The sequence below is a fragment of the Eptesicus fuscus genome, chromosome 22 (assembly GCF_027574615.1).
Source record: "Eptesicus fuscus isolate TK198812 chromosome 22, DD_ASM_mEF_20220401, whole genome shotgun sequence".
NCBI lineage: Eukaryota > Metazoa > Chordata > Mammalia > Chiroptera > Vespertilionidae > Eptesicus > Eptesicus fuscus.
In genome coordinates this window covers 20,026,691-20,038,405 of record NC_072494.1, presented here as the reverse complement: position 1 = coordinate 20,038,405, position 11,715 = coordinate 20,026,691, and the positions used below count along the sequence as shown (strand labels likewise).

The 11,715-nt window shown below is 43.6% G+C and overlaps 1 protein-coding gene across 1 annotated transcript; it reads left to right on the top strand.

Moving 5' to 3' along the window:
• The first annotated feature begins 6,554 nt into the window (after positions 1–6,554).
• Positions 6,555–11,157, top strand: MRPS14 (mitochondrial ribosomal protein S14). Its single transcript, XM_008145879.3, has 3 exons — positions 6,555–6,639; positions 8,556–8,714; positions 10,695–11,157. The coding sequence occupies exons 1-3, from the start codon at positions 6,595–6,597 to the stop codon at positions 10,875–10,877; spliced, it is 387 nt and encodes a 128-aa protein (XP_008144101.1). The 5' UTR covers positions 6,555–6,594; the 3' UTR covers positions 10,878–11,157.
• Positions 11,158–11,715: the final 558 nt, after the last annotated feature.

Genomic DNA, 11,715 nt, shown 5'->3' with positions numbered 1-11,715 from the left:
AGTAGGCCTTCGCAGCCCCGGCTGCCTCAGCCCTTGCAGCCCCAGCTTCGTCTGGAAGGTTGTCCAGACAGTCGTTCCACTGTTCAGCCGTTTGGTCGATTTGCATATTATGCTTTTATTATTATAGAAATGTATGTATGTGTGTGTGTGTGTGTGTGTGTGTGTGTGTGTGTGTGTATGATGGCTTAGGGCAGTGGTCAGCAAACTCATTAGTTAATAGAGCCAAATATCAACAGTACAACGATTGAAATTTCTTTTGAGAGCCAAATTTTTTAAACTTAAACTTCTTCTAACGCCACTTCTTCAAAATAGACTCGCCCAGGCCGTGGTATTTTGTGGAAGAGCCACACTCAAGGGGCCAAAGAGCCGCATGTGGCTCGTGAGCCGCAGTTTGCCGACCACAGGCTTAGAGAACATGTCAACCAAGGACAATATTAAAAGAGTTGTATTTGGACACATTAGTCTGATCCTTCCTGACTTTGACTTCCTTCTATGAGAAATTCTAATAAATATGTGCTTACCTTTGTATATTTCTTTAGAAAGTCAGGAGGGCGGAGCCCTGAGCACATACACTGAGTCACTCCTACTAGAGTCAGAGAAGAAAACAGGAGCTGGAGGTGAGAATAGGAAAGGAGGCGGAGCAGACGGCTGAAGAGCAGAGGGGCTGGCATTGCAGTCTTGATAAAGTTCAAGTAGATGAGTAGTGCATTACTAGTAGATAAGTGTCCCCCCAAAATTCACAATCACCCACAACCTCAGAACATGACTTTATTTGAAAATAGGGTCTTAGCAGAGGTAATTAATGTAAGGGTTGAGATGAGATCATACTGGATTCGAATGGCCTAAATGCAAAGAGAGGGTTATTATAAGAGGCAGAAAAGAACATGAAGATACACACAGGGCAGAAGGCCAGTGAAGACGGGAGCAGAGATTAGACTGATGATGCCACAAGCCAAGGAATGCCAGGAGCCACCACTAGCTGGGATGGGCAAGGAAGAGCCTCCCCTAGAAACTCTGGAGGGAGTGTGGCCCTGCAGACACCTTGATTTTGGACTTCTGGCTTCCAGAGCTGTGGGAAAATACATTCCTGTGTTTTAAGTCACCCAGTTTGTGGCAATTTGTTATGGCAGCCACAGGAAATGAATACAATGAGGAAAAGTACAAAGTAAATCAGGTCCTTAGAAGTGGGAATGAGCCTGAGAGGAAGGCGGGTACTAAGCCTGAAAGAATAGTTGATAGCAAGTGCTTCGGCACACAGATACCAAGGCCAGGACTGAGACCTCAGCCCTGGGAGCTGGAGGAGGGTTGAGAATTACCTGCTGAGCTGTGCCTGACTGGTTAAATAACATCATTCTAAACCTTTCTATCTTAAGCACCCACTTATGTGACACCTCTCAGTCACAGCAGAAAGAAAGAAGGGCAATGCAGCTGTGAGCCCAGGAGCCAGGCCTGGCTGAACATCAGGCCCATCGCCCCCTTGGCTGGTGCCAACTTGCACACCGTCTCCAGGGCCCCGCAGGCAGAACGAGGGAGGTGGAAATCAGCCTTTCCAAGTCCCCGGGGCAGGAAGAGACTGAATATGTGGATGGAAAATGAGGCTCAGAAAAGAAAAACCTCTTTGCGTGCATATTATCTGCAACAAAGCAAAACAAATATGCAAGCATCTCCCTGAAACTACTGGGAAGAAAAGGGAACAATTTATTTTTTTATTTTTTTTTTGTAAGTAACATACCCGCTACTACTAATTTAAAATGTGCAAAATGCCAATTGTGTTGCCTTTTTATAGACATCAGTTTTAGGATTAATGTAATAATAAAAAGGCTTTTCATATATTTTCCCCACTCAGAATCTTATTATTCCACAAGATCTCACACTCTGCAAAAGCAATTTTCCTGTATCCCCACAAAAACCTCGTCATGGTTCGGCCTGGTGAAAAGCATTTCCAGGCCCCTCAACTGGGGTGGATGAGCTAAAAAGCCTTGATTTATATGGGATTCTGCTGACATGCGACATTTTCTGCACCACTAGCCCCCGTCATGTAGTATTCCCCACCCACCCTTCTGCTCCTCAGCCCTTGGATGGCAGAAACTGCTATGTTCCTGGTGTTCAGCTATGCATTTGATGAACCAAACCAAACTGAACGGGAAGGTTGCCTGAAATAAAGGCTTCACGAGGCAGGAGGCCCGAGGGGAACCTTGGAGGATGGGCAATCCAATAGGGCTGGAGAGTTCGGGGATGGGCAATGGTCCTGCAGAGGTCTCTATGTTGCAGGCAGTGGGGAGCTACCCCAAGTGAGTAGTTGTCGTGGCTTGGAAGGTTCACTCTGGAAGCAGAAAAAGGTGGGCGTGTTTGGGGGGAAGGTGAAGAGTTAAGTTAAAAAAAAAAAAAAAAAAGGAGGCCAGCAAAGCAATAAGGAATCCAGTTAGCACTAATTCAGGCCAGAGATGAAGCGGGTCTGAGCAAGAGGAGCAGAGTAGGATGGAGAAAGTGAAAGGGACAATCAGAAGCAGAGGCAGAACCGTTTGGATGATGTTGGATGGGGTGTGTTTGTCTGAGCCTGAGTGCCTCCACAACCGCCCCACCACCTGCAAAGGCAGATTCCAAGACAGAAGTTTGTGTGTGAGTAGGAGATTTGGGCAAGGGCCCCGGGGAGTGGGGGAGAGGAGTCAGAGCAGTGGAGCAAGAAAGAACAAAGCAATAGCAGGATGAGGAACTTGATTAGTGACTCCATATCGCTAAGACCTGAGCAGCCATTCCATCCCACACTGGCTCGGGGTGTTCCCATGGGTGTCCACTGCCCAGCTGACCCTGGTTCCTCAGGTGTCCCATGTCACCTCAGAGAAATGAGAGGTGCTGAGCTCAGCTCTGTCTTACTCTTTTTAACAGCAACTTTCTCCTGATTTTTTAATAAGGGGCCCTTCATTTTCATTTTGCACAAATTGTGTAGTCTGTCCTGACTCCTACAAGGGAGGCAAACTCAAACACAGGTTCTACCTGATGATAGTCAAAGTGTCAACGTGTCATGATCTTATTTGGAGTACGGGTAGTGTGTGTGTGTGTGTGTGTGTGTGTGTGTGTGTGTGTCCAGTTTGCATTAGACCCTGTTTGTGGGAACAGGCCAAGAAGGGCCCAGGGTTTGGAGCTCAGGTGTGCTATTACTGCCATCTTGTGTTCAACTCGTGCACAGCACAGAGCTCCCGGAGGAGACTCCCAGGCAGGAGCACTGGGGCTGCTAACAGAAGTAGGTGCAAAGACCACCCACACTCCATGGCCAATACATCAAGAATGTTTCTATTCAGCTGGTGGTGTTCCATGAAGACAGACTATCCATACACACCATTTCAGAGTTGTGTGTGTGAGTATGTGTGTATATCTGTGCCTTTCTACCAACATGTTCCTCCCCTTCACCCTCACCCTTCACACTCACCTTCCTCTTGTTTGTAGTTCCTCTCATAGCTGACCCACACACAGACCACGGAGAGCCCCTCAAGTCTGTTTCTTTTGTTATTTCTCTAGCTCTCGCTATGTGGGGGTCTGGCCCTGAAGGCCCCTCCGGGACAGCTGTATTGGGAAGGAGGGGCCTAGCCAGGAGGGAAGTCAGGTCCCGAGTCAGCCTGGGCAGGACAAGGACTCTAAGGACAGGCACACACCAAGTAAGTATTTTACTGTGTGACTCTGAAATTTAAAAACATATTCATCTATATTTTCCTCTTTGTCAGGTTTTGTTAGCATGTAACTCTTTTATCTATCTAAAATACTAGTATATTTTGATAAATGGTAAGAGATAAAAATATAATTGAAACATTTTCCCCCAAAATCTTTAAATTCTTGTTCCAGTACCACTTGTTGAATGATTTTTATGCTTCCTTTAATATATAACCAAAGGTTTTTTCTGGCCTATCTATTCTAGTTAATTTATCTGTCTGTGGATTTTGGCACCAGTACCAAAGTAGTGCGGTCATGCTTTATAACATATGGCTTTTTAATATCTGGCAGGGCAAAACTATTAAGTTATTTTTCTTTTTAAAAAATCTCATAACTTTCTACCTCCCTCCCATGCCATATATATATATATGGCATGGGAGGGAGGTATGAAATATATATATTTCAAAATTATTTTGTTAAGAAAAATTTCATTGGAGTAGTGATTGAATTGGCACACAATCTATACACTAACCGATACATTTTATAAGGAAGGATTCCATGACAGTTGGGCCTGTGTCCCTGAGGTGCCATTTCTCCAGAGGACAGTGTGGAGTAGGGATTAACAGTGTGGGCTGTGGCCTAGGCCTAACTCTGTGAACTTGGCAAGTCTAATCTCACTTTCACAATCTATACGATTGTTTTTATCATCGTATTAGGCCTAGAATCAACATGGTGACTAGGAACAATCCCTCACAATCAAATCTCTAACATTTAACTCATAAATTTTACTCTGTTCACCCCAAAACTAACTTTTAAGCCTCCAAAGAAAAGACAATATGGAAACAGCAAAGGCACTATAACTGGCAGTGGTGGATATCTCTACCCACATCTAAGCCTATAATCTCAAATTGACTCCCATTGAATATAAGCATCAGAAGGGCAGGAATTTTTTTCTGTCACCCCACTTCACACACAGTGGTATATAATAGGCACTTAAAATGAATTTGTTGATTGAATAAATGAATGAATGATGGTGGTTCTCCTGATCGTAGAATTCCAGGACAGTAAGCCCAACAGCCTTACCCACATTCTGTCAAATAGCCAGGGAGACTTTTAGACTCCTTGGGAGAACTCAAGATAAAGTGAACCTTCCTTTGGCCTTGCCCAAATTCCCACACATTAATGGAGGAAGGTGCATTGGGGGAAAAAAATCTTAGGCTGTTTTACAAAACCAACACAATTAACTAAAGAAGACCCTGGAGCCTGGCCAGAGTGGCTCAGTTGATTGTCCTCCCCTCCCTTCCCCTCCCCTCCTCCTCCCTCCCCTCCCTTCCCCTCCTCCACCTTCTCCTCCTCCTCCTCTTCCTTCCTCTCTCTCTCTCTCTCTCTCTCTCTCTCTCTCTCTCTCTCTCTCTCTCTCTCTCTCTCCTCTCCCCCCTCTCTCTCCCATCCCCTCTCCCTCTCCCTCTCCAGGTCCTCTGGTGAGGATTATAAAGAAAAGAGACCCCAGAGTCTTATGTCTTATCTCACTATCTCTGAGCTTCCTATCTTACCAGCCATTAGATTGTTTTAACCTCTTCTCTTACAATGAAAAACAGTTTAATAAGATAATAATACTGTTTAAGCCTAAACTGGTTTGGCTCAGTGGATAGAGCGTCGGCCTGCGGACTCAAGGGTCCCAGGTTCGATTCCGGTCAAGGGCATGTACCTTGGTTGCGGGCACATCCCCAGAGGGGGGTGTGCAAGAGGCAGCTGATCGATGTTTCTCTCTCATCGATGTTTCTAACTCTCTATCCCTCTCTCTTCCTCTCTGTAAAAAAATCAATAAAATATATATTTTTTAAAAAGATAATACCGTTTAAGATATTGTGCACATGTTCATAGTAGCATTATTCACAATAGCCAAAAGGAAGAAGCAAAGCAAGTGTCCATCTACAGATGAATGGATAAACAAAATGTGGTATATCCATACAATGGAGTATTTATTATTCAATCATAAGAAAGAGTGAAGTATTAACACATGCTATAACATGAATGAATCTCAAAGACATGTTAAGTGAAAGAAGCCAGTTACCAAAGGACAAGTGTATGATTCCACTTCTTTAAGCTACATAGAGGAGTCCAATTCATAGAGACAGAAAGCAGAATGATGGTAGCCCGAGGTTAGTAGTGCAGGGGAATGGGAAGATACTGTTTAATGGGTACATAGCTTTGCAATATAAAAAGTTGGGGAGATAGATGGTGGTTATGATTGCACAACCATGTGAATGTACTTAATGCCACTGAATTGTACACTTAAAAATGAATGGGATGACCAGAAAGTTCCCTGTACTACAGACTGAAATCAGCAGTTTTTAAATGGCAAAGTTCCCCTTCCAATACAGAATATGTATGTGTGTATATATATAGACATAAATGGGAACTATATCATCGCTATCATCATGATATAGCATGATCATGATCACCATTATAATGGAAAGAGATTTACTACATCTACAGGAGGGATGAAAGAGGAGTTGACAATAATTGTAGGTTTCTGGCGAGTAGGCCCCTAAACTGAATGGAGGATATAAGAGCAGGAGCAGGTGAGACGGAGGACTTATGGGAAGAGACTTTGGTGATAATGAATGGTAGGTGGGGGGCAGGGACTGAAGGAAAGGACTTGGGTAGGAACGAAGGCAGCTTAAAAGAATAGGTAAAGCAGGAGGAAAGGGAGCATCAGACTGCCCAATCGATATCAAAGCTGCGTTCTCGGGTTTGCAATTTGCCCAAGTACCGTTCATTACCACGGGAACGCACATTCAGTAACTAACCCCTCCATCCCATAGGGCGCAGACCCGCCCGCCGCCACGCCACACGCCCTGCGGCCCAGGCCACGCCCCCTACGGCCCAGGCCCCACCCTGCGGGTGTCAATAAAGTTGCAGTGGTTTGACTTTGCAGCGAACAACATGGCGACCTCCATGCTGGGCTCACTGCTGCGGACCGTCCGGCAGGTTAGGCCCGGCCTAATCCCCACCCTTCCCCCTTCCTCCGGAACCCCCAAAGCCGCGGGCACCCCACTACTCTGCCCCCTGTAGAGCTCGGCGCGGACCCGTCCCAGGGGTTCCCCTCCTCCGGCTTGATTCAGAGGAGGCCCGAGCTGCCGATGTAAATTCGGTATCCGTCGCCGGGAAACTGACTAGCATTAAAGCTGCAGTTGTCTGGACTTATAAGTGAGTGCAGGTGGACCAGAGCAGGGGTCCGAGGGGTGAGGCCCCAGGGACCCCGTGGTTAAGAGATGAGAGCCGAGCAAAGGAGACTTGAAAGGAGCTCAGCGAGGAAGGGAGAGCCGGGAGTGGGTGACCTGGAAGCGGGAGGTGACCATTTCAAGGAGCCGGGAGTAGTCTACTCTGCTCAAAGCTGACAGGCCAATTAAAGGAAGGGCTGAGATCCGGCCGGCGTCGCTCAGTGGCTGAGCGTCGACCTATGAACCCGGAGGTCACGGTTCAGTTCCCGGTCTGGGCGGGTCACGGCACACGCCCGGGTTGCGTGTTTGGTCCCCAGTGTGGTGTGTGCAGGGTCAATGATTCTTTCTCATCATTAATGTTTCTCTCTCTCTCCCTTCCTTTCTGAAATCAAAAATACATTTAAAATTACGAAGAAGGGCTGAGAACTGGCTACCGGGGTTAGCATGGTGGAGGTTATTGGGGGGAAGCCTTCAAGGGAGAATGGGGAAGAAAGCGGACACGAAGTAGAGACAAGTCTCTGAAGACGTTTTACTGCAAAGTGGGGCAGAAAAATGGGTCAGGAGCTAGAGTGATGAGTTAAGAGTGGGTGTTTTGTGTGTGAGTGTTTTTAACATGACAGAAGTAAAAGTATTTTTGTGGTAAAGGAAGAAATCCTGTAGAGTGAGGAAAAAAAGATGGAGAGGGGGAAATTGCTGGAGCTGTATGTACCCTTATGTAGGCAAGAGATGATGGGTCTCATGAGGTACCATTGGTCTTAGGAACATGGACAGTTCATCCTTAGTATCTTTGCTTAATAGAAATATAATGCCAACCACATACGTAATTTAAAATTTTCTAGTAGCACATTAAAAGACTTTTTAAAAGATTAAGTTAATTTTTCTCCCCCAGTCGTGGGGGGGAAAAGAGCTACAGGGGAAGCTATCAGAAGGAGTCAAGCTTCAGCTAGAGCAAAAATCTGAAGGGGTTGTTAAGAGAAGAAACTGAGGAGTTAGATTTTGATGGCTGTAAGTGGAAGAGGGCCCAGTGGAAGAGTTTTAGGAGATGAAGAGGAATTTTAGGAGGTGAAGAGACAGAGGAGCAGGGTAGGATGTGTACAAAACAGAAAGAAGGCCATCTTAATATATAAAGCACTGGTATAAAATAAGAAAGAACAATATAATAGAAATATGGGCAAAGAACATAAAACATTCACAGAAGAAATAGTATAGACCAATACATTTTTAAAGTGTATCGTTTTAAAAGTGTGTTACTTTTGTAATCAGAAAAAAAGTTATATAAAGAATGAAAGTTTTTAAAAAAATAGAGGGTGTCCCAAAAAAATATATACACACTTTGAATAATTACAAAGGCAGTGTTTATTAAAATACATTTCAATCAAAATTGAGCTGTTAAAGTGTGTTTTTTGTGACACCCTGTAGAAACCTGTTAGGAAATGGTAGAAAGTTGATTGTAAAGAATTTAAGGGGAAAATGTTTTACCTTCCAACACACATTTTTGGCATTGTATTAATTGCCACCATTTTGGTTTAATGTACATCCATAAAAGGTATTTATTCTGAATTAAGAAGTCTATTTAAAATTACTAAAAATAGTTGATCATAAGTAGTGACTAAAAGACTGCAGGATGGGGACAAGGCAGAGCCTGGGTCTGACTATCCCTCACTTATTCTTTATCTTTTTTAGATGGTTCCTTCATCAGCTTCAGGCCAAGTTCGAGGCTACTACGTAGACTGGAGAATGTTGCGTGATGTGAAGAGAAGGAAAATGGCCTATGAATATGCAGATGAGAGACTACGGATTAATTCGATTAGGAAGAATACTATTTTGCCAAAATACCTTCAGGTTAGCTAATTAAAATGAGTCCCTGACCACCCAAGATCATTAACTCAAATCAGACCACTTTTGATACTGTTTGTTGTGACTCACTGTCAAAATAATTTCTGGAGAATATGATCAAATGTTCTCAGTCAATACAAATGAATACCCTCGAAACTGATTTTGGTGAGTTTCAGATTAAAGAGAATTATTCATTCCAAGCCTTTAACCATTTCATTAGGTGATGCTTAGAAAGTACTAGGGCATGCTAACCACACCAGAAATTGGGCAGTTATTTGACCTCGGGACTCCCCCTCCCCTGCCCCCGCCTCATTCCAGTGTCCTGAGCTTTGCTGATGCATGGGGCTGTGTTCTTCACCCAGGGCCATGCCTAGCCTACCTGTCTGAACTCCTTTACCCACCTCTGTGTGCCAAGGTGGCCTTCCACTTAGGTTTACTTTCTTATCAGACTCCTTAACTTGAATAAGAGGATGACAACCCTGTTTGGCATCCTGAAGCAGAAGGTCCTGCACCTACCTGGTGACAGATAGAATACCTGCATTCAAGAGTAGCATCCGGGGGTATAACTCAAACACAAGGTCACTCAACTTATCAAAAGCTCAGAGTAAAAATAAAATACATTTGTAGAAGTTGGCAGAATATATAGGCCATTAATTACTACGGATTCTTTTAAATCTTGTCTAGATTAAGCCAGATGAACAGAAAACTGAGTGTGCAGGTCCACTCATTACGGCTTTTACTGTAATGGCATTTAGGTACTTGCCTATATTTAGGGAGTAACAAGAAGTGGCCCTCTCAGCTCAGGATGTTGTGGAGGGCATTATTAATGAAGACTCCCTGGAGAAATGTGTCTGGTATAAGCAGCAATAATAGTTGTGCCGAGATTCTCTGAATTATGAGACCTGATCGTGGCCCTGTGCCTAGTAGCTTCCAAGTCAGTATTTACGTCCCAGTTCTAACCAAATTACAGGCTTTCAGAGCACATAGCTTTGTCTCATTTTCCCTTTGCCCAATTTCCTCATTGTAAACTGCCTTAAATGTGTTTGGGAACAAGGAGAGGTAGGGGAGCGTGTGTGTGTGTGTGTGTGTGTGTGTGTACATATTATGTACATACGTAAATAAATAATTTGCAGCTGTTCTTCAATTTCTGCCCTGTGAAACTTCATTCTTCCAATCTGGTCATTTCTCTCTTCTCCAGTTCTTCCTATAGCACTTACTGTCTGTCATTTATTGACCTAATTGTGTTGTTTTATATAATTCTAGCAACATATGTATATGCTTTTGGAGATCAGGAACTATTAATGCTTAATAATTTAATTTAGTGGCTTTCATGTGCATTTTCTCATTTATGTTCTTTTAATACATTGGAATAATTATTTTGCTTCCACCACAGTCTAGCACAGGTTCAGTCATACTTGCTACTGTAGTAATCTCTGTTTTCTCCTCTCAACCACTTTTGCCCTAACCAGACTCACTCTCTTGCCTTGCAAATGATCTTTTAAATATGTAAATCTCATCTGATCACTCACATTTGCTTTTCGATCAGTCAGAATCTTTATCACAGATGTCAAGGCTCTGTGGGATCCTACCCTTACTCCCTTTCCAGCCTCATCTCAACCACATTTGTTCCTATTTCAACTTTAGTCCAGAAGTTTCATACTTTCATGACTCAAAAATCGGGAAATAACCTAACTTTATACCCCAAGGAACTAGAAAAAGAAGAGCAAATTAAGCCCAAAATTAGCAGAAGAAAGAAAATAACAATGTTAAAGCAGAAATAATGAAATGAAGACCAAACACTAAAGATCAGAGCAACTACGAGCTGGTGATTTTTCTGGTCTGTTTCTACTTTGAGGTTAAGGCTCCCTACTATGTTCAGGGTTCTTTGGCCAAACTCTGGCCACATTAGTGAATCTAGCCTATTGTTTTCTTCCTCTAAGCATTGACTTCAACATGTCTTTGTAACAACATTGTGACTTCCCTTAGGAAGTGGCTGATGAAGAAATTGCTGCCCTTCCCCGGGATAGCTGTCCTGTTAGAATCAGAAATCGGTGTGTTATGACGTCCCGTCCACGTGGTGTGAAGCGGCGTTGGAGGCTTAGTCGGATCGTCTTCCGTCACTTAGCTGACCATGGGCAGATGTCTGGGGTCCAGCGAGCAATGTGGTAAACTGCCTTAGCTCCAGAACCTACTGAGCTTGCAGGGAACCAGTTCTGACAAGACAACACTCTTCTAACAGACAAAAACCTAGTTTTAATAGGCGTCCAGTATAGGAGTCTAGTCTACCTAATGTCTATTTAAATTACTTTTAAATTTTCAGTGAAGAAACCTAGATGTTTCATTTTGTCAGTGAATTATCTTTCCTGTTGGACTAAATGAAACATAAGTGTTCCCAAGATGATGCAGAGTAATAAAAGTATTTTCTGTGAAAATATGCTCTGTATGCTTGCCTTTTCCTTCAAATTTAATCTTCTAGCAACAACCACAAAAAAGGGTTCTTGTATTTAAGGGCATTATCTCAGAAAGCAGGATTTATCTTCTAGTTCATCCAAATCATTGACATGGAGCTAGCTCACCTATGGCAGGTGATCTGTAATGCTGGTCTGGCTTCCCTAAACTGCACAATTCACTGTTCTGTTAGTTCATTGTTAGAAAAACAGTATGTGGGAAGGTAGAGCTGATGTCTGGATTAGCTAATGCTCAATTTTTGTATGATGGCTGAATGAACAGCAGAACCACCAAGTGTTTTCTTGTTCCATCTTCAAGGGCCCTTAGAACAAAGCCCCTGAAAATCTATGCAAAGAGGAAAAGTTTTGTTGAAAGTATATAGTCTCTCTATTCATGTTTATTTCACCTGTAGCAAAAATGAGTAGAAGTAGCAGTAACAGTGTGATCAGTCCAGTGATTACAACGTGCAGAGCAGTACGGCAGCACCGACTTAATGTCGGGACAGTATTCCTGGAGCCGACACCTGCACTTACATCAGGAGGCCAGGGATGCGATTCTT